This window comes from Monomorium pharaonis, chromosome 2, assembly GCF_013373865.1.
Source record: "Monomorium pharaonis isolate MP-MQ-018 chromosome 2, ASM1337386v2, whole genome shotgun sequence".
In the NCBI taxonomy this organism is placed as follows: Eukaryota; Metazoa; Arthropoda; class Insecta; order Hymenoptera; family Formicidae; genus Monomorium; species Monomorium pharaonis.
The window spans coordinates 6,258,069-6,279,179 of NC_050468.1; the positions used below are offsets into that span (position 1 = coordinate 6,258,069).

At 42.4% G+C, this 21,111-nt stretch overlaps 1 protein-coding gene across 8 annotated transcripts in view; it reads left to right on the forward strand.

Moving 5' to 3' along the window:
- The window catches only part of LOC105839323 (gamma-aminobutyric acid receptor subunit beta), a 75,012-nt gene that overhangs the window by 36,952 nt on the left and 16,949 nt on the right, over window positions 1-21,111 (forward strand). For 5 of the 8 annotated variants that reach the window (XM_036282969.1, XM_012685555.3, XM_012685556.3 and 2 more), the window contains exons 2-5: window positions 1,201-1,298; window positions 5,689-5,756; window positions 17,762-17,988; window positions 19,042-19,124. In XM_036282969.1, coding sequence (XP_036138862.1) covers window positions 1,201-1,298; window positions 5,689-5,756; window positions 17,762-17,988; window positions 19,042-19,124 — 476 coding nt within the window. Of the gene's footprint in view, window positions 1-1,200; window positions 10,040-17,761; window positions 17,989-19,041; window positions 19,125-21,111 lie in introns of all 8 variants that reach the window. The other 3 variants (XM_036282971.1, XM_036282972.1, XM_036282970.1) reach the window with 1 other exon arrangement.

A 21,111-nucleotide genomic window follows, 5' to 3' on the forward strand; every position in this document is an offset into this window, starting at 1 on the left:
GTAATCTCAGATGTTCTTGATCAGCCAAAACGGATCAATGTAAATGTGTCTTTCATCCTGTCAGTGTGCTATCGTTTCGAACATTAGTTCTTGACTTACATCGAAAAATATACAACCTATTAAAAGTTCAAGAACAAGGAAAATTATTTTCAGTGCAAAATACAGATAATTGCGGGTAAAACGGGATTACGTGCAACCGCGCAATGTGATTTCTACTGCCGCTTTTATTTCGATTAAGTAAAGCACAAGGCGATTCGTGCGACTCGAGATATCTGCAGACATCGTGAAGATGTTGTGTGATCTAACCAAGGTCGTTACCATACGTGGCCTAGTGCGATTCAGAAATCAACACCGTGCCAAATGATTACGGTAAGATCTTGCGGTCAGTTCGCTGAGCCAAGCAGAAAACGTTTTCGGATCGAGTTGCTCCACTTAACGGGACCGGAATCGGCCGCTGCGCCGTTGTAGCCATTAGAGCAGGCTTTAGGTACTGCGGAACCGTATCAGCTCCCGGACTCAAGGGCCGTTTGTTTGGCTGACCGAGACCATCCGTATCTACTGACCCGTTAAGTCAAGAACAGACCCGCTGTACTTTATACCCTTTGGCGTATCTACCTCTCACGGTCGTGTATGTCATACAGGCTGTTACAATATCTTCTCTCGAACTTTCGAATAATGCTAATCCTAGTATCTATATCAGTTCAGGAGTTTGCGACGACGTTCCTCGATGAAGATTTACAATTCACGGCAGCACAATTTGCAACAGGCTATTTTAACATTATTTATATCAATATATTCTTTGCCCGAATAAAAAGAATATATCGCTAAAGTGCTTCCGTTGTTTATGAATAATCATTTACTACAGTCGTTATAACGACAACAAAATTGTTATGTTATTGGCAAGAAACATATTCTCACAAAAATTCTCTCAATCCTTTTATATTGTTATATATAAATGTTTAATTAATGCATTTATTCACTAATATTATAATAGCTTGAGTGATATTTTAAAATCTATTTTTCACAGTGCGAAAAAGATTCTTTTAATCACATATCAGCCAGCTTAACTGAAAATACTGGTTTAAATATATGCTAATAAAAACATAAATATATGCTAGTAACGTAAAAATATTGCAATTTTAATAAACGTTGACTTTTTTTATAAGAAAAATGAAACATAAACCTCTTGTTTGTTTACAGAACTGGCGGCGGCAGTATGCTAGGCGACGTGAACATCTCTGCGATATTGGACTCGTTCTCCATCAGTTACGATAAAAGAGTAAGGCCGAACTACGGAGGTGAGTAGATAGACTCGACTTTCTCCATCTTACGATAAACGAGATCATTCGTGGATTTTATGCCATGTGCAAAACTTGTCGATTCGATAAGTTTGATATGTTTACTCGCCTAACTGGAATAACTTTGATTAATACGCGTCGGTGAGGTAATACGAGCCGTGACAAGTTTTGCGTTCGGCACGAAGCTTTTTCCGTCTCATTGTTTATGATCGTTGCACTACTTATGTGAATCTAAAACGTTACCTTGCAGCTAACGAAAATGAGAGAGTTAGATGACGAAAGAAACCAAATATTGACACACCGGCAAAACCAATCAATTGGCGGTCGAACAGAAAACCAGCAGACGACTCTTTTAATTCCACTTCGTTCGCTGCAAGCGCAGAAAAAAGCTTTTTACGTGTGCTCGGCTAAAAAAAAAGAAAAAAAAAATAACTGGTGCCGTATTCCGTCCTTCAATGCAGTGCTGAGATAAAAGAAACTGAAGAATAGAAGACGGTGGATAAATACGCACGCAGGATTTGCCTAAAAACATTTAATGCACGAAATCGATACGATAAATCAAAACGTAAAAACGCAAGCTTTCGAATTGCTGTAACAATAGCGCGGCACAACGGCTAAAGCTCCGGCGAAACGCTCCAGGAAATATTTTTGACGTCGCTTATCATCTCCCACGTTTTGCCGTACAAAAAACGACGGGCTTTCGAGCGTACTACCGCTTCCATAAAACAACTCTGACGGGAACAGCGCGGCAGCACGTGTACGCGAATCGCATCCTGTTTCCCGGTAAAGGAGTAATTTGCAGTTTACCACGCGGCCCAACCGCCAAAACTACCGAAAAAGAAATACCGATAAAACGATGCGGCAGACACGGCGCAGTTTCTAGTCGCGGAGATAGGAACGGCACGTGACTCCCGTGAAGATAAAAGTGTATAAACCGCAAAGCGTTTCTCTTTTAGCTCTCGAGCAATCCGGAGAGTGCAGAATTGTCTGTAATTCCGTAGATACCGGATTTTGCGTGAACGGCCGTTTGAAATAAATGCCATCAGGCATTTTATCGACTGCGAGTGCGATACGATTTTGCGGACGAATAAACGCGCGATGCTTATAAAACATACGAATATTAAAGAGCCATTAGTCCAGTTTCGAGTGAACACGCACGCCACCCGAGAGTCAGTTAGAGGCAATTAGTGCCTGCCAGTGGACGGCCCGTCCCACTTTCGGCTCGATAGGCCCGGCCGAAAAGTCCCCGCGCGCGCGTTTCAGCTCGGCTCGCGCTAACCGATTATCGATGCCAAAGCAGCCTACGATTATGATTCATGTGCCGACAATTCTATACCACGACAAAGTCACATTTTCGGGGATGGCCTCGTGGCGGTAGGGCGGGGCTGGAGCGCTTCGATAAAACTCGGATCGATGCTGGGACGCCCCACGGGTTGCCACGGGTTACCGTTAACGGCATCTCCGCTCTCTCCGGCTACACAGAGAGACGCAGTATCTCGCCTTCAATTACGATTTTGACTTTGATTTTGTCCTCGTCACTTGGCGGCCCCCTTTGTCCCGGATTCTATTTCGGAACCGCACTCACACTTTCGCCTCGGTGTCACGGTGCCGCTCTAACAATGACGTGACACCTCGGTTTCATATAGTTGCTCTATTTCTCCTCCCCGAAAAAAAAAAAAGGAATCGGGGGTTTGATTGACCGAGAATCGCTTTAATTCCACATTTCTGGAAGAAACTAAAAACGTTTGCCGATATTTATTCTCGTCCTCGCAGTTATAATCGTTACTATCAGGTCAGATATAAAAATCGAAAAAGCGGTTGACTGAATAATTAATACCTCGAATTCGTATGCTGTGAAGATGGTTAAAATTACAAATTGCAATTACAAATTCTCAGCTAATGTGCAATAAAGTGCGGAATAAAATAAAATAAACGCGCATTCGGCATATTAATAATTAATTACATTCCATGCAATTGTTAAACATGCAAATCCCATCTATATTATTTTAATATTATTCAATTTATTTAATTTATTCTGGCAATCGGAAATTGTTTCAGCGTACTGAAACAATTGACAATTTATTCTAACTGGCTCTCGGTACAACAATTAACACGCCGCATCGTCGTAATTGATCGAGGTAGTGGCAAAAATATATATTTTTCTCGATTTTCCAAGCCACATTAAGGGAATGCATTAGTGATTCGCAGTAAACTCGAGCTGACTGTCAGGCATAAAAGACGATCGTTTCATTTTCCGGCGGGATCACGTATACAGGTTGCTATCGGCAGATCGCAAAAAAAGCGCATCAAATATACCGTCTAGATTCGAATCGCCGATATCCGCGCATCTCGTCGCTTCCCGCATATCGATACACGGGATCCCCGGGGGATACGAGTTTCTAACATTTAAAATTTAGATCGGTACGCGGACATTACGGAAACGGACACGAGAATACCGCGGACGAACGGGATAAACCGCTTGCCGCGCTGCTCTCCTCGATTCGTAGTGCTTCATTGGATATTCCCCGGAGCGCAGCCGGATTTTCAAACACGAGCAGCTCCACCGCCGCCACCCAAGGCCTACGTAAAATGACAAAATACGTGACGGGAAACTCGAAATGTTTGCACTCCATAAACTGGCTGTCGTAATGATAAACAAAAACTTTTCGCGTACGTGTTACAAAAGGAAGCACACAAAACGCTAAAACGCAACGTAGACTCGAACAGAATTACAACAAAGAGTCAAATTAAAACGATGAAACTTTATATGTGCTTTTACATATTACGTGCTTATATTAAATATAACGGATATTTAATATGCTTACATCAAATGTATATTTTTCGCGTATTCGCGAGAAGGGAATATCTATTAAAAAATGTCTAATTTATACTAAAAGATAATGTAACTCATATAACATTTGTTATACGATAATAACGAATAAAAAGGAAACAATATACATGTACACGTAAAACATTCATAGCTCAGCAAATATATATCGGTCCACGCGGGGTTGATGACTGCGATTTTTCGATCCGATGGCCGATTATTAATTTTTGTTCTTTCCCAGTTGTACCACATGTGTCTGGAATATTTTTAATCTTTTTTTTTCTCCCCCCCGGAGTATATATGCTCTCTCACGGACGATCGGTTTGCACGGGCGAGGCATACTGGCGCGTTTCAATTAACTCGATACCACGTCGGCCGTGCGTTTTCCAGCATGTCGCGAGAACGTCATTGTGAAATATGTGTCCCATATGGGATGTTCCTCGGCTATAGGGGCTTTAAAAACATCCTAGAAATGGAAATGAAGATATATCGGTCGAGTGGCGCGCGATGGCGTTGGCAGAGCCGTTGTTTACGAGTCAACTTTATCGCGAAAACGCCAACGTGGACACGTATATGCGCCTCGCATTCCCCAACCCTTTTCCCAGCGCTGCTCCCCCCTCGGCCTCGCAACCCCGGGCCTCGGCAACCGATTCCTTCCATCTGCACCTGACTTTCCCCGCCCTCCTTCGCCCTCCATCCGAATTTTCGCCCATAAACTTTTCCACGGTGAGATACCGCCTGATCGGGCGCGATTACATTTTTCCGCTTCGTCTTTGCGGCCGATCAATTCGACCGGCAGCCTCGATTTCGTGCCTCACATCTGGTACGGACTCTGAAATTTTCACGAACCCTCGTCAGGTCTTTGAATTTAGATTTCACAAAGATTACGGGAGATTTAGCTTATGTCACGTCGCATATTGAAATACGTGAGCGTAAGCGATTATTTATGGATATCCCTCTCTCACTAAAATTCATCAAATTTTATTAAAAATTTAAAATAATTGCAATCGTGGACAACACAGTTTCGAAAAATTATAATCGCGCGAAATCAGTTAGAAACAAGTTTTTTAAGAAGAAGAAAATTATTTGGCACAAATAATTTTACGACGCCTGGACTTAATACCAATTCAGCTTTAAATATGACTTATTTCGCCTCGATTAAGTTCAAGCGCGTATAACATAAACCGTACGACAGCACGAAACATGTCACAGCGCTGCGCACAGAGAGATTAAGCCTATCCGCAAAACCGTCGTTATGTAACGACGATGACAGCCGAGCACACGTAAATTAGCGCATTATTATCGGACATCGTCTAATCGAAAGCGATTACCACTTTCAGCGATCCATCCAACGTAGCGACCTCTCACCAACATATACCATTTCGCATTTACAGTAGACTCACAGAACGCTACCGCATAAAAAAAAAAAAAAAAGAACGAAAGAAAGAAAGCAAATATATATTTGTGATAATTAACGAACAAATGCCATACAGTCACTCTCACCTGTGTAGCTTGGCCGCGGCCGAAAACCGGCGACTCAGTTTTACTAACCTTCGATTTCAGGTCCTCCCGTCGAGGTGGGCGTCACCATGTACGTCTTGAGTATCAGCTCCCTATCCGAAGTGAAAATGGTACTACCTCTAGGTCTTATTCAGTAATTCTGCTGAAAGTTTTACTCATTACTACTCGTTCTCGGCTAAACACAATCCGCCCTTCTCCACTCCCCCGCCCGCCCGTCGGTTTCTTCGCCCACAAGCGAATACCGTTCTTCTTTTTTTTTCATAGTGCCCGTGTACTTTCAAGTCAACGATATTGCCGCTGATCGTTACTGAATTGCAATTAGCATTTTTTATCCACCGACACACATGCACAGACACACCACGTGGGAGATTTACACGCGGCGACGACACGAGTGCGGATGTATATCCGATTCAACACTGTTGTACATACACGCGCACACGAGTGTGTATTCTTCCTGTGTTTTATTCTTTTTTTATCACATCACCCTCGCAACGAATGGAACAATCATCATTTTCAATTATTCAGTTAAGTGTACAGATCCAGGAGATTTTTATACCTCATATGCAACATAATTCTCACTCACTATTTATGTTATGTGTGTGTTTGTAACTATTTAAACGTGTAAACGCATATTCTGTTATTCCCTTGCTTCTCGGAACGGATACTTGAGCGTCGCGCTGACGTATTCGGATAAATGATTTATTTCGAAAATCAACAAAGACAACGAGAAAGAGAGAGAGAGAGAGAGAGAAACAGAGCAACGCATGTTGATTCTAGTGATCGACTCTAATGTTGATTCCATTAACAATCAACATCGTTTGCATCTACGTGCATCATCTCTCATGCTGTTCGTGCCGCCTCGACAAATAATTCGTTCGTGTCGTTAATCACGCACTAATTGGGGCGATAAATACTTTCCGCGAGTTCGAGTCGGCTCTACAATAAACTACTCGTTGTTTAATATGTTCACTGAGGCGTGAATTATCTCCATTGTCTAACGACGCTGTCGCGATTATTTCGCTCCGCGCACATAACGATTGATTAATTGCAATCCTACGAGCTCGCGTTGTTTTAATGCAACGAAAGAAATTCAATCATCGGCTCATCGATTGGGTGCACGAGAGACATCTCGCTCTCGTCGATCCCCGCCAGTCGTCATCGCATCGATACCGTCCTGCATCTATCGACACATACGGCACCCTGACGTTGAAATTGGTTAGCCCTTGCCATGCGCAGAGCACCGCATCGCTCTGGGCTATGTGTCTCCTTTGATGTGCCGTTCGTTTAACGACGACGTTTGGAACCGCGAAAATCGAATAACAGGATTACCAAAACGATTCAGCGCTTGCTTCGAGGACCTCGAGACCCGCCGCCACGAGGCGACGTCCAATTTCTTGGCGCGTTGGTTCCGGGACCAATTGAACTCAAACTATGCAGAAGAGAACTAATCGGTGCAGTATCTCGCTTCTCGACGGGTAATAACGTCTCTTAAACGAAATAAATGAGGAAAGAGATTCTCACGTTTCCATTCGAACCAAATCATTGATCGAGATTTACATTTTTTATTTCTTTGTCATGTGCATTTAGAATAGCTGTGAAAGAATTTTATACCAAAATTTTATACCAAAACACATGTTCATTAATCGCAACATAAATTTACGATTACCAGACACGTGGTAAAACGCGAAATTTCTGTCACTCAATTAATCGTGAGTGGGAAATGGGTTATTGATCTGTTTGATTTTATGGCACTTTAATGGTACTTCATGCGGTACTTGACGTTTAGTTTTCGTTTGATATCTCATCTTTGAATATGTGACGTCAAAATACCCAACCAACCGACGAGCAACTTGTAGAAAGAAAAATAACAATCACCGTTCTTTCTAACGATCTTCTTATTAACGATTTTCCCCCTTAATTATTCTCTCTTAACTCTTTCTTGCGTAATATAAATTTTCTTTCGCCTTAAAGAATCGGAAAATTATTTCACCACACAATTTACCGGTTTACTGACGCGAAAGTAAGCGTTATGCAATCGCAGCATAAAAACGCCAATTTAAATTTAGTAATCCATGTATAAGACACGGCGCGCGCGATGGCGATTACGCGACGCGGTTTACCGCTCGCACTTCGAAACTACCGAAATGAAGCTAACCGAGCTCCTAACTCACTTGATATATTGTAGTACCATGTGGCCCGTCTGCTTATCGCGCTACCGGTTTACACTGACGTAGAGAAATAAGTGTGCGCGTGTATGACCTTACACGCATCTCTCCCATACACATACACACAAACATTCACGTACACACGTACACGTTTAGTAGTACGAGCAACAGAAAAAAAGAACAAGAATATGTAACTAAAAAAAAAAATGGACAAAGTACTATTTCATATTTCAGATAATATATACTGGCTGTCCTCGTTCCTCGCTCGGGAAACGGGGACTGTAGTTTTGGCAACTGGGAAGCAGCGGGAGACTGCGTGGCTGTGGTCGCGAAATCGACCACAATGTCGAAAAAAAGAGAGGCAAACAAGTAAACTCGTTCTAAATTATTGCGAGGTAGTTTCCGTTTAATGCGCGCGGAAACTAGATTTATCTCGAAACATAATCTCCTAACTAGATGTTTCGATGTGATTTAGGCGCGCGAATTACATTGGCGCGAAGCGCCATTATCAAAGTTTTCGACACTAACGTGAGGATCTTGTGGTAACAGCGTGCGGATCAATCGAGACAAGTTTTTCCAGTTGCTCCGACTACCGTTTTCGTTTTCAGCGGGCGTGGAAAAAGTTAGCTCACTGATTTCCTGCCTGACTTTGAGCCTGGGCTGCCCCGAACGTCACGTAGTGTTTAGAAAGAACGTGAATGAGGAGCGTCTTTTTATTGCTTTTCTGCTCTCCGGAAAAATAGTATTTTGTTCAATACATATTAAACACGCACGACCGTCCCGTTAGACCGTTCTTAGACGCTCTAGCTGCTATGCCGCGGTTGCTGAAATGGGCTGCCGCCTGCTCTACCACTTACAATTATTATTATTCTATGTCCCATCACCCCCTGCCCACCGAAAGAACCCCCCCCCCTCTCTCTTTTTGCCCGACACCTCCGTCATCTCTCTATCGAAACACCGCACGTATCACGCGTTTCGTGTACGAACACGCGAGAGAGAATAATTCCACGATCGATTTGCCTCCGATCGATTTTATCCGTCCGAATTCCTTCCAGCAGCTCTTTCGGTATTTCAAGACAATCTCCCCTCACATCCACCCCTTAGAAGCTAAAAATAAGATAAATGAATTTCGCCCGGAATCGACGACCGCAATGACAATGACAGCAATTCAGTGTAAAGTAACGATGTCGTTCGACGTACGTTCGACAAGACGACGCGCCGCTCTCGATCACGGAGAGCCGTCCAGTGTAGGGCGAAAAAAACGACGATATAAAAAAAAAAAAAAACGAGCCATATTTCCCCGGGATATACGTACACGTATAGCCACAACGAATTCTAATTGGAATACGACGTGACGAGCGATCGGCAAAAACAAGATGCAAAAAGTGCAAAGAGAAGCGAAAGAGAAAGAGCGAGAGGGTGAGAGAACGAGACAAAGCAAAACTACTATAAAGCGACGCGGTAAAAAAAAAAGAAAGTAGTAGTAAGGTAATGTCATACTGCTACGTGGCTGTGATGTGTATGTAATTTGTATATATACGTAAGAGCATAATGCCTATGTAACGAGACAAGTATGAATGCTTCTTCTAGCTTTGGAAGGCAACGTGGCCGACGACGAGTCCTGTTGATTTGGTTCCGTGCAGGGTGCGAGCTCTCCTCGACTTTGTCCGTTCGTGCTTTGCCTCTGGCTCACACAGTGAATAGGCGCGCGCATGATTTTCTCTGAATAAATGATATTGCCGGATTTACATTTGAGAGGGGAGGCGGGGGAAAGGGGGTAAAATGCCGAACGATACGTTCGCGCGTGTCGAGCGTGCTCGCGACGTGGGGATTCGTATTCGCGCGGGTTTAGATTCCTCCGATAGGGCATCGCGCCCCGACATGCGAAACGCGCGTCACGGCACGCAATGCGCGATGCGGTAAAACGTTTCAAAATTACTTTAGAAGCAGTCCTAAATGCCTAAAGTGACGTGAGGCGCGCGTGAGTCAGAGGTAAAGATAATATTCGTCACGTATAACCACTGTCATTATTGCTGCTGTTACTATTATTACTGTTGTCCCTAGATATCTACTTATCTCGTACGCGATAGGGTACATCGGTTGATTAGAGATTGGCGGGTAATCACAGCGACCAAGGCCGGATGGTTTTGTTGATTGCAGGTCCGCCCGTGGAGGTCGGCGTCACCATGTATGTCCTCAGCATCAGCTCCGTGTCCGAGGTGTTGATGGTACAGTTTGCATTCAAACTCATACAAACTCAACAGCGACAATTGCCCGTTCATTTATTTCGTCCAGTTTTCGCGAACGATCACGCTCTCCCCTCCCGCCCTCCACCTTCCCCCTCACTTCATCCCTCGTGTCCGTCGTATCAAAAAGCGACAAACGGGAACGTCCATTTCCGCCCCGACACATCGCCGTTTCACATCGCGATGGCACGATCGACCGTAATGCCAAAATTGTGTCGATACTGCTTCAAAAAGAGTTTTTAAACTCTGGCGTTTAATTGGACCGATCATCATACGTCGAGCGTGCCTATCGTGGAATCGACGCCCAGCATCATTGATCGAATCAGCTTACCAGTCGCGCCACTTGCTTCCGATTGCGTCCACAATATCATCTGTTTCGATTTTATCTGTTTATTTGTTACATGACGGCACGGATATTCACATAAAAATATCCATGCCAATCATAAACCGTCGAATTTCGTTGCCTGATCGCTGTATACATCAGTATGATTCAATAGCAGCAAAAATATCGCACGCTCGATGCAAAAAAAAAAAAAAAAAAAGAAAGAAACGCGTACGTGCGGTTTAAAAGAAATTTATCCCTTTTTCTATCAATATTGATTCGCACGCGTAAAGTCATATAAAGTCTCGTATAAGGCAGCAGAGTAAACCAGCGATGCCTCTCCGCGCGTATATATTCACATCTACTTAAATCTCGAGTCGTTCCCGATATCTGGTCGCGGAAAGGTGCACCAGGGGAAATACGACGCGCATAGCGATGTTTATGTCGGCAGCAAGGGACGTATCGACACACAGCCACACGGTATAAGCCACACACCCACACACACACACACGACACACACAGAGGAGCGACAATAGTATACACACGGATGGCCTACTAACCTACGTTTTTATAGCTCGTCACAGCTGTTTGGTTGGCTGAACTGTTACAAGGGAACCTTGCTACGTTCCACAGTCTTCGCAAGATATATTCTTGTCCACTTCGTTTATGGTTTATGGTTGAGTCGTTTGATTCGATTTGCGATGTTCTTGTTGCATGGCCCTACCCGCGGTGCTCGAACCGACGATAAAGGATCCGGCGGGGTTTTCGTCGCGCGCGGAAAGAAATATTCCAGGAAAGACCCGAGACGGACGCCGTCGTCTCGACCAGCGGAATCGGCGACGGCAAACGCACGCGACCTTTTAATCCCGCGAGGGAACGTTAAATCCTCCTCGCAATATCGCATCGTCGTTGCGAACCGTTTCCCGTTCGAGAGGATCGTAAATAAGTCAAAAATCCGAGCTCGACTTACCGTCTTTCCGTTCCGGAAAATCCACGAGGCGGAAATCCCATCGGATTTCTTCCTGAAACACAATGTAGGTAGCGTGAGTATTATTACTAAAAGTCATTCGAATTAACGAGCATATATATAAAAAAAAAAAATTGTAAAATATGTGAAAGAGTAAAATGGCAATGCGATACGCGACATTTTATGTTCGATGTGATTAATTGGCGTAGCAATAAATTGAGCTTCGGATCGAGCACCGTAGGCCGCACATATATTGAGATATACGTTTGTATACGCGTGAACGTACACTCTTATGTGCCGCTACATCTGTACATATGAAAGTGCACATAAAAATGTACGCGCGCGTATCCTGCGTTAATTGGTACACGTATCTATATTCGTATTTGTTTCTCAATATTTAAGGTATATAGCGGCACCGTACAACCGTATTGTGTATTACGCATAATAATCCTGTAGTAATCGAAGGTACTTCGTTCCGGCATCGGCAATCAGTTCCAAACTAGCACGAAACTGGATCCATCCTCAGTCGATCGTATCCGGAAGTATGCGCTTCGGATTGTGGACCTTTAACCTGTTTCTCCGCTAACAATTATACCGCCAGAAATTAAAAACCGCCGGAATCTCCACTATTCTGACGTAACCAGACGTCTGACGTATTGGTCGATCATCCGAAATCACGAGGAATGTATATCCACGCGAGCCGTAAAGGATCAAAAGTAATACACGCGGTCCGCGAAACGCGTTGCCGACTACTCCGAGCTTGAGAGCGCGGTGCGGTAAAATTTTCAGTGCCTTCGGTTCGTGATGAATACCAGGGCTGCGGTAACGCCGACTTACCGCAGCCCGAAGCGTCGAGTCTGTGCTGCGACAGCGCTTGCGATCGACTCTCTCTCTCTTTCTCTCTCTTTCCCCTACATATTTGACGCGTAATCGCGCGAGAAAAAAACGAGCAGTCCGTGTCGATTTCCGTTCGGACCTCGAGATCCAGTGTACGAGTTTGGAGCTGAATGCACGAGGCTGGACCCCAGGTGTTGAGCCCTGTGCGGAAACCAAATCAAGTCGACACTGTCACCTGGGACGTGACGCGCGAGTTTTTACACCCGCTGGCGAGTTTCCATTCTACTTATCCTTCCCCCCCTCCCCCTCCTTTCCCCGTCTTTTGCCTCATCTTCCTGCCTGTCGCGAAGCGACTTTCAACGTCCATCCCTCGAGGGCCACTCTTCGGACTCTCCGGCCGGCAAACAACGAGACGATTTTCCTACCAATTTATCTTTCCTTTCATCGTTCGCCTTCGAAAAAAATCGACGAGCACAGACGGGGAGTATAATACAGCGCCTTTATACGCTCGTTGATTGTAGTCCTCACGGCCGGACGAGAACAAGAAAAGAGGGATAAAAGCGGGAGAAGGGGGGGTGAAAAGAGCAGACGAGAAGATGAGGAGAAAAAGTATTGATAGAAGATACCCCGCGGCCCTCGAAGAACGAAATACTTCCTTTCATCCTCTGTCATCGCCGCCCCCTCCCCGCCCTCGGCCAGCCGATAATTGCATACCAAATGAAGAGTATAGCTCGTTGCGACGTTGCGACTACATCGAGACTATACCAATATATATAATTGTATTTGCATATATATATATATCGTATATATCTACGCTATTATATCGTAAATATACTATGACACTTATATGAGCTGTGTCATTGTCAGTGTGTGCAGTGCGCTTCTGGTTGCTATGAATCACGTCACGCTATATATTGTATATTTATATACGATTTCTCCGAGCGCGAGCGCGTGTCAACGTGCACGCGCACGCGTGTCCGCGGTATATACATATGTGTGTATGTGTGTATGCGTGCGTGTATATACGTGCACACGTGCGCGTTTGTGCGCGCGAAAAGCCTGCGTTTATTGTACTCTGTGTACTTTTCTCGGTGTGCGTGTGTGTACGCGTGATACACATAGGACGACGAGTCTATGTGTGCTCGCGCGTACACATCGCGATAATTCGCGCTCGTCGAGGCGCGATAGACTCCGAAATGGAGCGTTCCTCCTCGTACGAGCCCCTCTCTCGCTTCCATCACTTGTCGTCGTACAACACTGCTGCGCCGTTTTTTTATATATTTTTTTTTCTATTCTTTCCTCATTCTCTCTCCTTTTTTTTTTTTTTTAGATCGATTGGCCTGCGAGCTTTTGCCTGAAACGCTTTCACAAAGCTTTCCTATTGTTCTTTGCTTTTTTTTTCACTCTACGATTTGCGTGTGATAGAGATGCTTGCGCACACCTGCTCGCATTCCTCCCGGAAATGTTTCACCAGCAACGAGACGCGCGTACCCGCTCAAATTGTTGCTCGATTCACACCCGAATAAACCGCGCAAGATTCGCGTGCCGTCGAGATAAGAGTGAAAAATATTTTTACGTACAGTTAAGCAATAAACAGTTGCAGTTTAAACGTTATACTCAAACGTTTTTTGGTATATTCTATGAGATACGTTATTTATTAATAATCTTACTAATAAATAAAATGCTTTCCAAGTATTTTCTTAAAAAAAAAAACTATTTCTCAATTTGATATTTGATATCATAATAACTTAATTCAGAATCCTTTGTCATTTTCAACAAAAGACAAAAGAATTTGTATAAACAGTACATAATTACAAAAAAAAATTTAAAAGAGTAAAGAAAGAAACGGTAAATAGGAACTATAATAAGCCAAAAGAATCTCGTAAATAAAAGAGAATTCTCGTAAATGTGTTGCGTGGGAATTGTTGAACAGTTAATCATATCCGAAGATTTGTTAACGCAGCAATTACACGTCACGACGTAACCGCAGTGCGCCTGAAGAGTTGCCAGAAACGCGAACAATGATAATTTCTGTTCCATAGGACATCTCCACAGAATGTTTCAAGGTCTTTCATATTTGCCCGGTACTTGCACGCATTTAAACCACAAGATTAATTATCTATCACATATTCGTACTTTGCATTTTGAATCTTCAAATGTTACACGCGCCATTAACAACATAATCCAATTAAATCGGTATATAAATTATCACTTATATTTCATGCATAAAAGTGTATCCGTTCAATTCTTTATTTGAAACTTTAATTAATCGCGAAATACAATTGACGATAAAATTCCTAAAGTAAACGTACGCTATGGAATGAGCCGGGCAACATACCACGCACATTGAATTCTTCATAACGAAGCGATGTGAATAGCAGGAAAAGTCTCCGCGTATGCGCGCACACGTCGTCGAAGAGTATAACGAGCATCGCCATGGGTCGAACTCACTCTCTTATCACGAAGCCGTGACATCTTATTGGAGTTGTAAAATTCTAAACTTTATTCCCAAAGTGCTTAAATTTTTTTTTTTGCAATTTTACGCCCGCTGATACTTGTAAAAACTTCGCTGATAATTATTATAAAATTCACGTAGTTGCCAGTATCGTCGTTGATATAATTGAGCGTATAATCCAGAGGAAAGAAAGTCGAGCGAGCAAAGTAACAGCAAAAAAAAAATAAAAATTTGATTGATGCCTGTTAAATAAAAAAACAATGGAATTTTTTATTTTGCGACACATATTTGACACATACTTTGTATACTTTTAATTAATTATTTAAAAAATTATAAGATTCAAAGAATTTATTTCAGAGATAGCAAGTTTCTACGTCATTATCGTCCTTACTCAAATGCATCACGCTTTCGTGTCCACGAAAAGAGAAAGGAGAAATTGTGCATAAGTATTAAATTCATATTTGCATCGATTTTTGATGAAAGCGATACACGAAGACGATCATCAAAAATTTCAAAGGTGCTATCCTAATATCCGCCACATAACACTGTCCTCATACAGCGGGTGGTGCATGAATTTTATGGCAGTTTCGTGGCATGTCTGTACGTAGTGATTTCGTCGTAAAATACCTGTATTAGATGTATGTATATATACGTAGTCACTATACATACACGATCTCCACACCCTTATCTCGTTCGCGTGTACACACGAATTATACTCGCGTATACAAAACTCCTGTCCTGCGATCAACCCCACCGTCGGCAGGAATCTCGATGCTCACGAGGCGTGCAGGTCACGCGTATATTCTCGCGTAAGATTGTGAGTCATAATCGCGCCTAGCATCGTAATTATAAACTATTAACCTACTGTGCGCAATTACGGCGGGTCTCGTATCTAGATTTCTTGACGTGCCTCCGCAATATAAGACTAATTAGAAACATTGTGTGATAGTGAAACAAATATTACAGTAATAAATCAAACAATAATAGCATGTGTGTTGTCGAGAAATCATTACAATGATCAGCATATCTCGAACTAATTAAAAAAGAAAATAATTATAAATTTACATTGTTGGGAAAAATATAGCAACTTTTACATGTGTATCATGTGTATATCTGAATTCATATTATTCAATAATAACGCGATAGATCTTGATCTTCCTTTTATATTTTCAACGTTAGAAACAAGCCTTTTTAAAGTCAATTATAATTTCATTATAATTTAATGATTATTAAATTCTGTTATAGTTTAATCCGGTAATATAGTAAGACAACGAAACCTCGTAGACATCAAGCAAGTTTTAAACATATTCCCTTCAGGGTTTCGTGCTATAATAGCGGGACGATTAAGAAACTTCCACCTTGGATAATAAATCTGCTCATCTATTTCAGTCGAACGCGCTTAACTCCCTCTTCTCAGTTTAGTACTTAAACTTCCTCAACCATACGAATAAACGTTTCAGCGAAATCGGGAGTGGAGTAATTTAGAAAGCTCGTGACATTGCCAACGAGTTTATATCGGCGCAGCAACATATTATTTGCATAATAGCTGCGGAATTGTTGTCTTCAACTTTACATGGAAGAAATTTCTCGATGCCAAAGTCCCTCCCGTTATTATTTTCGTCGCAACTACAAAAACTTAAACTTTATCTTTATTATCTTTACTATATTATTATTATTTTGTAAAAGAGTTTTTCTATCTAGTATCATAGATACAAAGCTCTATGCCAGTCTATGCGAATCATCACAAACCAATATCTGCGAATTTCCAACTTAATTTTATTTAATTGTGTGATTTTGTATACGTGCTTTTTATTTACTAAACTGAATTCTCTTGTCGTATAATATGCCATTGCACCCTGGCTTGCAGTGGTTAAATCGCCAATTACTTGTTAACGAAGTTAAATTTAATAAAGATATTTGTCGAACTCGCGCATTTATTGTTATACACCACAAGGATTCGATAATGGAAACGCGCGGTCGTCAATCACGTTTACCCGAAATCACTTTCGTCCGAGTTGCTCTCACATGTCGCTCAAGCCAGGATAAACGCTCTTACGAGTGTGAGACCCAATGATGGAGCGCTCTACAAAGCTCTCGAACTTGCCGTCGCAACTTCGGACTTTATAGCCGCCTCGCGCCGAATTAGCCTCGCCTCGTTTCACAGCGTGGGGTCAAGTAGAACACCGAAGGAGGTCTGGATAGAGGGTCACGTAAGCGTTAAATGGCCGAGTCTACGTATTGCGATTACCGCGGCTACGATTACCGCCTCGTATAAGCTCTCAGAGATGCCTGTCGACGTTCGCGAAACCCGAAACGTGTTTCCTCTCTCCCGTAAACTATCCTTGCACGAATCTATCTCTTTCGATCGTATACAATACTTCCAAAATGACGACCGCGTCGTAAACGCGGACGGCCAAATTGTATTATACGATCGCATATTTTACCTCGCACAGTCTTGCGTTTTCTCGCGCAGAAAAACGCATATGCCTTTTCAATCTCTTCAGATTTTATGCGCTCAGACTTATGAGAACAGCGAGGATCAACGTAGCATTTCAAATCAGCTTTCGTATGCTCTGTTTCAAAATATTTGCAAACGTCAAAAACGTTTCTTCAATGTTTCCAGCGATTAATTTACATGCTTTTTGTTGACTTAAATAATTAAATTAATTAGTCAAATTAAATTTAACTAACAAGGGAAGCATTTCACGAGTTATCGGTATTTCAATATTTCTAATATTCACTGTATAATATGTCTTAAAAATACAATCGGTAATATTAAATAACATTTTAATGCTTTATACCTCTAAATATATTATTAATGTATTATCTATACATTATTACTATACCGCAATTTTAATATTAAATTCTTTTTATAATTCTTTCATGTCATTCTATTTACAGAGCAATACATAATATGTAAAAATAATGTTTTAATTAAAGATACGATTATTGATATCAACGATAACTCAACAAATCGCTTTTTCATGATAATTTTCAAACCAATGACAAAAGGCAACATGTGTATATGAAATGCGAAAAGGCTCACGTGAATCCTCGTGTTTCTCCAACATATCTGTGAACACAAACAACTACCAGTCTAATAAGTCACCTGTGTCGTACCAGGACTTCACGTTGGATTTTTACTTCCGACAATTCTGGACGGATCCACGACTCGCGTTCAAGCCGCGAGCGGGCGTCGAGACGCTCAGCGTCGGTTCAGAATTCATCAAGAACATTTGGGTACCTGACACCTTCTTTGTCAACGAGAAGCAGTCGTACTTTCACATCGCTACCACCAGCAACGAGTTCATTCGTATTCACCACTCGGGAAGCATCACGCGTAGTATACGGTGAGTAAAACATTTATATCCTGTAGGCTCCACAAATATATATATATATATATATACCCGACTTACACAGTAATATTTTCAAGCATCAGTTTTTTTTAAGTAAATCCAAGTTTAAAAGTCATCTAAGCGAATTCTTTTTTTTTCTATCGTAATGACGAAAGGCTTAATTTAGATAATAATTGAAAAAAGAGAAAATATACAACATGCTAAGTTGGGCGAGCAATAAGATAAAATCAAGGATAAAATAGATAAAGGTTAAAAGGTCTCCTCCTTTCTACGTTGAGCCAGTTGAGTAGATTTAATCCTGCGCTGTTACTTTCACCGTCCGTGAGAAAACGTTGATGGTTTCTGCCGCGACAGTAAATCGAGCTCATTGTCCTCCATCACCATAGAACATTCGTGGCACTTCTGGGACCAATTGTGCTCGGCGCGACAAATTTGTTCCCTGTACCGACTTCCATCCCTTCTTGCCTGACACAGCTCGTATCATTCCTCGTATCTATCCCCCTCTCAAGCACCCGGGAGTGTTCTGATATTAACGCGCCGACTATATTCAGACGATCCATGCATACCTAACTTGCACTCCCTTGCGCAATATCGTTCCATTATATTACACCCCCCCGGCTTCCGGATTGGAAGTGCCCGAATCGAGCCGCTCGCTATCGGGAAGCCTACGGAGGGAGAATATCGATGAAGCGGCGAGAAACGCGCGCTCATTTGCGTGAATAATTCTTTCCTGCTTCACCGTAAGTCATCGATCACTGTCTGCAATCATGCGAATACGCCTGTATCGTTTCGTATAATACGTCTCATCGAAGACGAGAATAGACATATTAACGGTATGTCGAATCGTCGATACGTCGGATTGGTTCTTACACGTTAATCCTGACGTGACTCGGGCGTAATGAGGTCGACTACGAATTAATTCCCGCACATTGATTCAACGTTACTCGGGTGCAAATGGATTGGCTGCGAGAATCCCTGCATTCGTATATCATAAAACATTTTGTCGAGAAGCGATTGTTAAACGGGCTTTACTTGAATGTGTTTCAGCTTAACGATTACAGCGTCGTGTCCCATGAACTTGCAGTATTTCCCGATGGACCGACAACTGTGTCATATCGAGATCGAGAGCTGTAAGTACGCAACACGTGCGTGTGTACATATACTTATATAATATTATATAGGTGCATACAAACGAACGTAATACAATTTCACAGAAACTCAACATCTTCGCCTACTCAACACATACCGACATATACATATACTTTTATGCATATTGTAACGGAAGTTCAGAGACTTTCCTATGCACTTCAACAATATTACTTCTCAGAATGACAATCGACCCGCCGTATCTCTTTGACGCCAATCATCGAGCACGTGCACATAGTTTGGAAACAGAAAAATTGTTGTCAAAAGTTTCTAACGAATACAGAATCGATCGATGTAACAATAATGTAATATATGTTATATTAGAAATTTTCTCACAATGCTAAACTTATCAATATTTCATAAAACTGTTGAACGTGGTGATATCTCCATTGACAAAAATAAAACTGAGATCTTTGAGAAACAATCATCAATTGTATCTCTGAAAATATCGGTGTCGATGTTACGTTTACACGATTAGCCGTGTATCCGATTGGCCATACTTACATTTCTTGTTGAAGCAGATTGTAAAACACGAACGATCAATTCCAGCATGTGAACTCGTGCATGTAACTCGAGGATAACGCCGAAAGCGATACGCAGAAAGTATCCTTATCGATAGCCGATTGTCGCTGATTCGATGCGATTCAATTCTATATCGCTTTGAACCCTTTTTTTTCAGATAAAGATATAGAAAGACGCTTCTACTGTGTATATTTGCGTCGAGCATTAAAAAAAAAAAAAAAAAAGGAAACTTCGTAATCCTCCTTTATTACACGCTCACACAGAGAATACTGTCAATTTCCATACCTTCCCGCCGTTACATTCTCCATTTTTCCTTCCTCCCTTCTTCCTCCCTCAACTACCAACGGTCTCTGTCTTCCCTCTCGCCTTTTTCCCGACGTCAGGTTTTACTTCCTTCTTTCATTTCTATCTTTCCCTCTCTATCTGTCTATCTGTCTGTCTGTCTGTCTGTCTGTCCGTCACTCGCCACTTCACACGCTCACTCACACGATCAGTCAGCCACACAAGTGAGAATCACTCCCATTCACTTCTCGTTCACTCACTCGCTCACTCACCCGCTCTCGCTCACACATCTACACACACACACTGATTGGGTTTCTTTTTTTTTATTCCATACACAGTGATTGTACGTATGTAACAACATGATCTAGCAGAGTCGGGCATTTATTGCCCACCCTTTCTTTTCACTTTTCTCCCTCGCGAGGTGCGCGCGTGGAAGTTCGACGAATCAGAAGAAGATAATATTTCAAATATGAAATCTGAGTAAATTCGACAAACTTTTTTTCTTTTATAAATCTTATGCGAAAAAAGAGAGAGGGGGAATGATTCTCTCTTTACGATTGAATGGCACACTCACAAATAGTCCGAATCGAAGCGTACGTAATCATATTTTCCTTTGTTCCACGCAATCGTGACTCAACAATAAAAGCCCGATTCTGCTACTGAGCACAGTGTGCGGTCAGTAAGCACCTTAAAAAGGAGCTTCGATGCGCCGAAACAACGGCCTCTCTATCGATGCGTGCACTGTATACGAGTCGTCGACGAGACACGTCTCGATTAATCGAGTCGCTCCGTTAGACTATAAGCATAGAAATCATAGGTTGACCAGGAGCTATGATGCGCCGTGGGAACATTCCAATGCGCGAAGACACATGGCAGGAGATTATCACGTATGGATGTGTGAGTGCGAATGAGCGTGTGCGTACACGTGTGTGGACGTGTGTGTGTGCGTGCGTGCGTGCGTGCGTGTGTGTGTGTGTGTACGTCAATGTGTATGATAGCGTTAACGTTTCACTGTCACGAGCTCGTGTTGATTGTCGTCACTGCTACAAGTTGCACGGTGTGTTAAAGTGCGAAGAGAATTTCGAACGCTCTTTTATTTAGAATCGTATCGCCGTTTATTCGTACGTATTTACATCGCGAAATAATTATCGCTATTCAATGGTACTG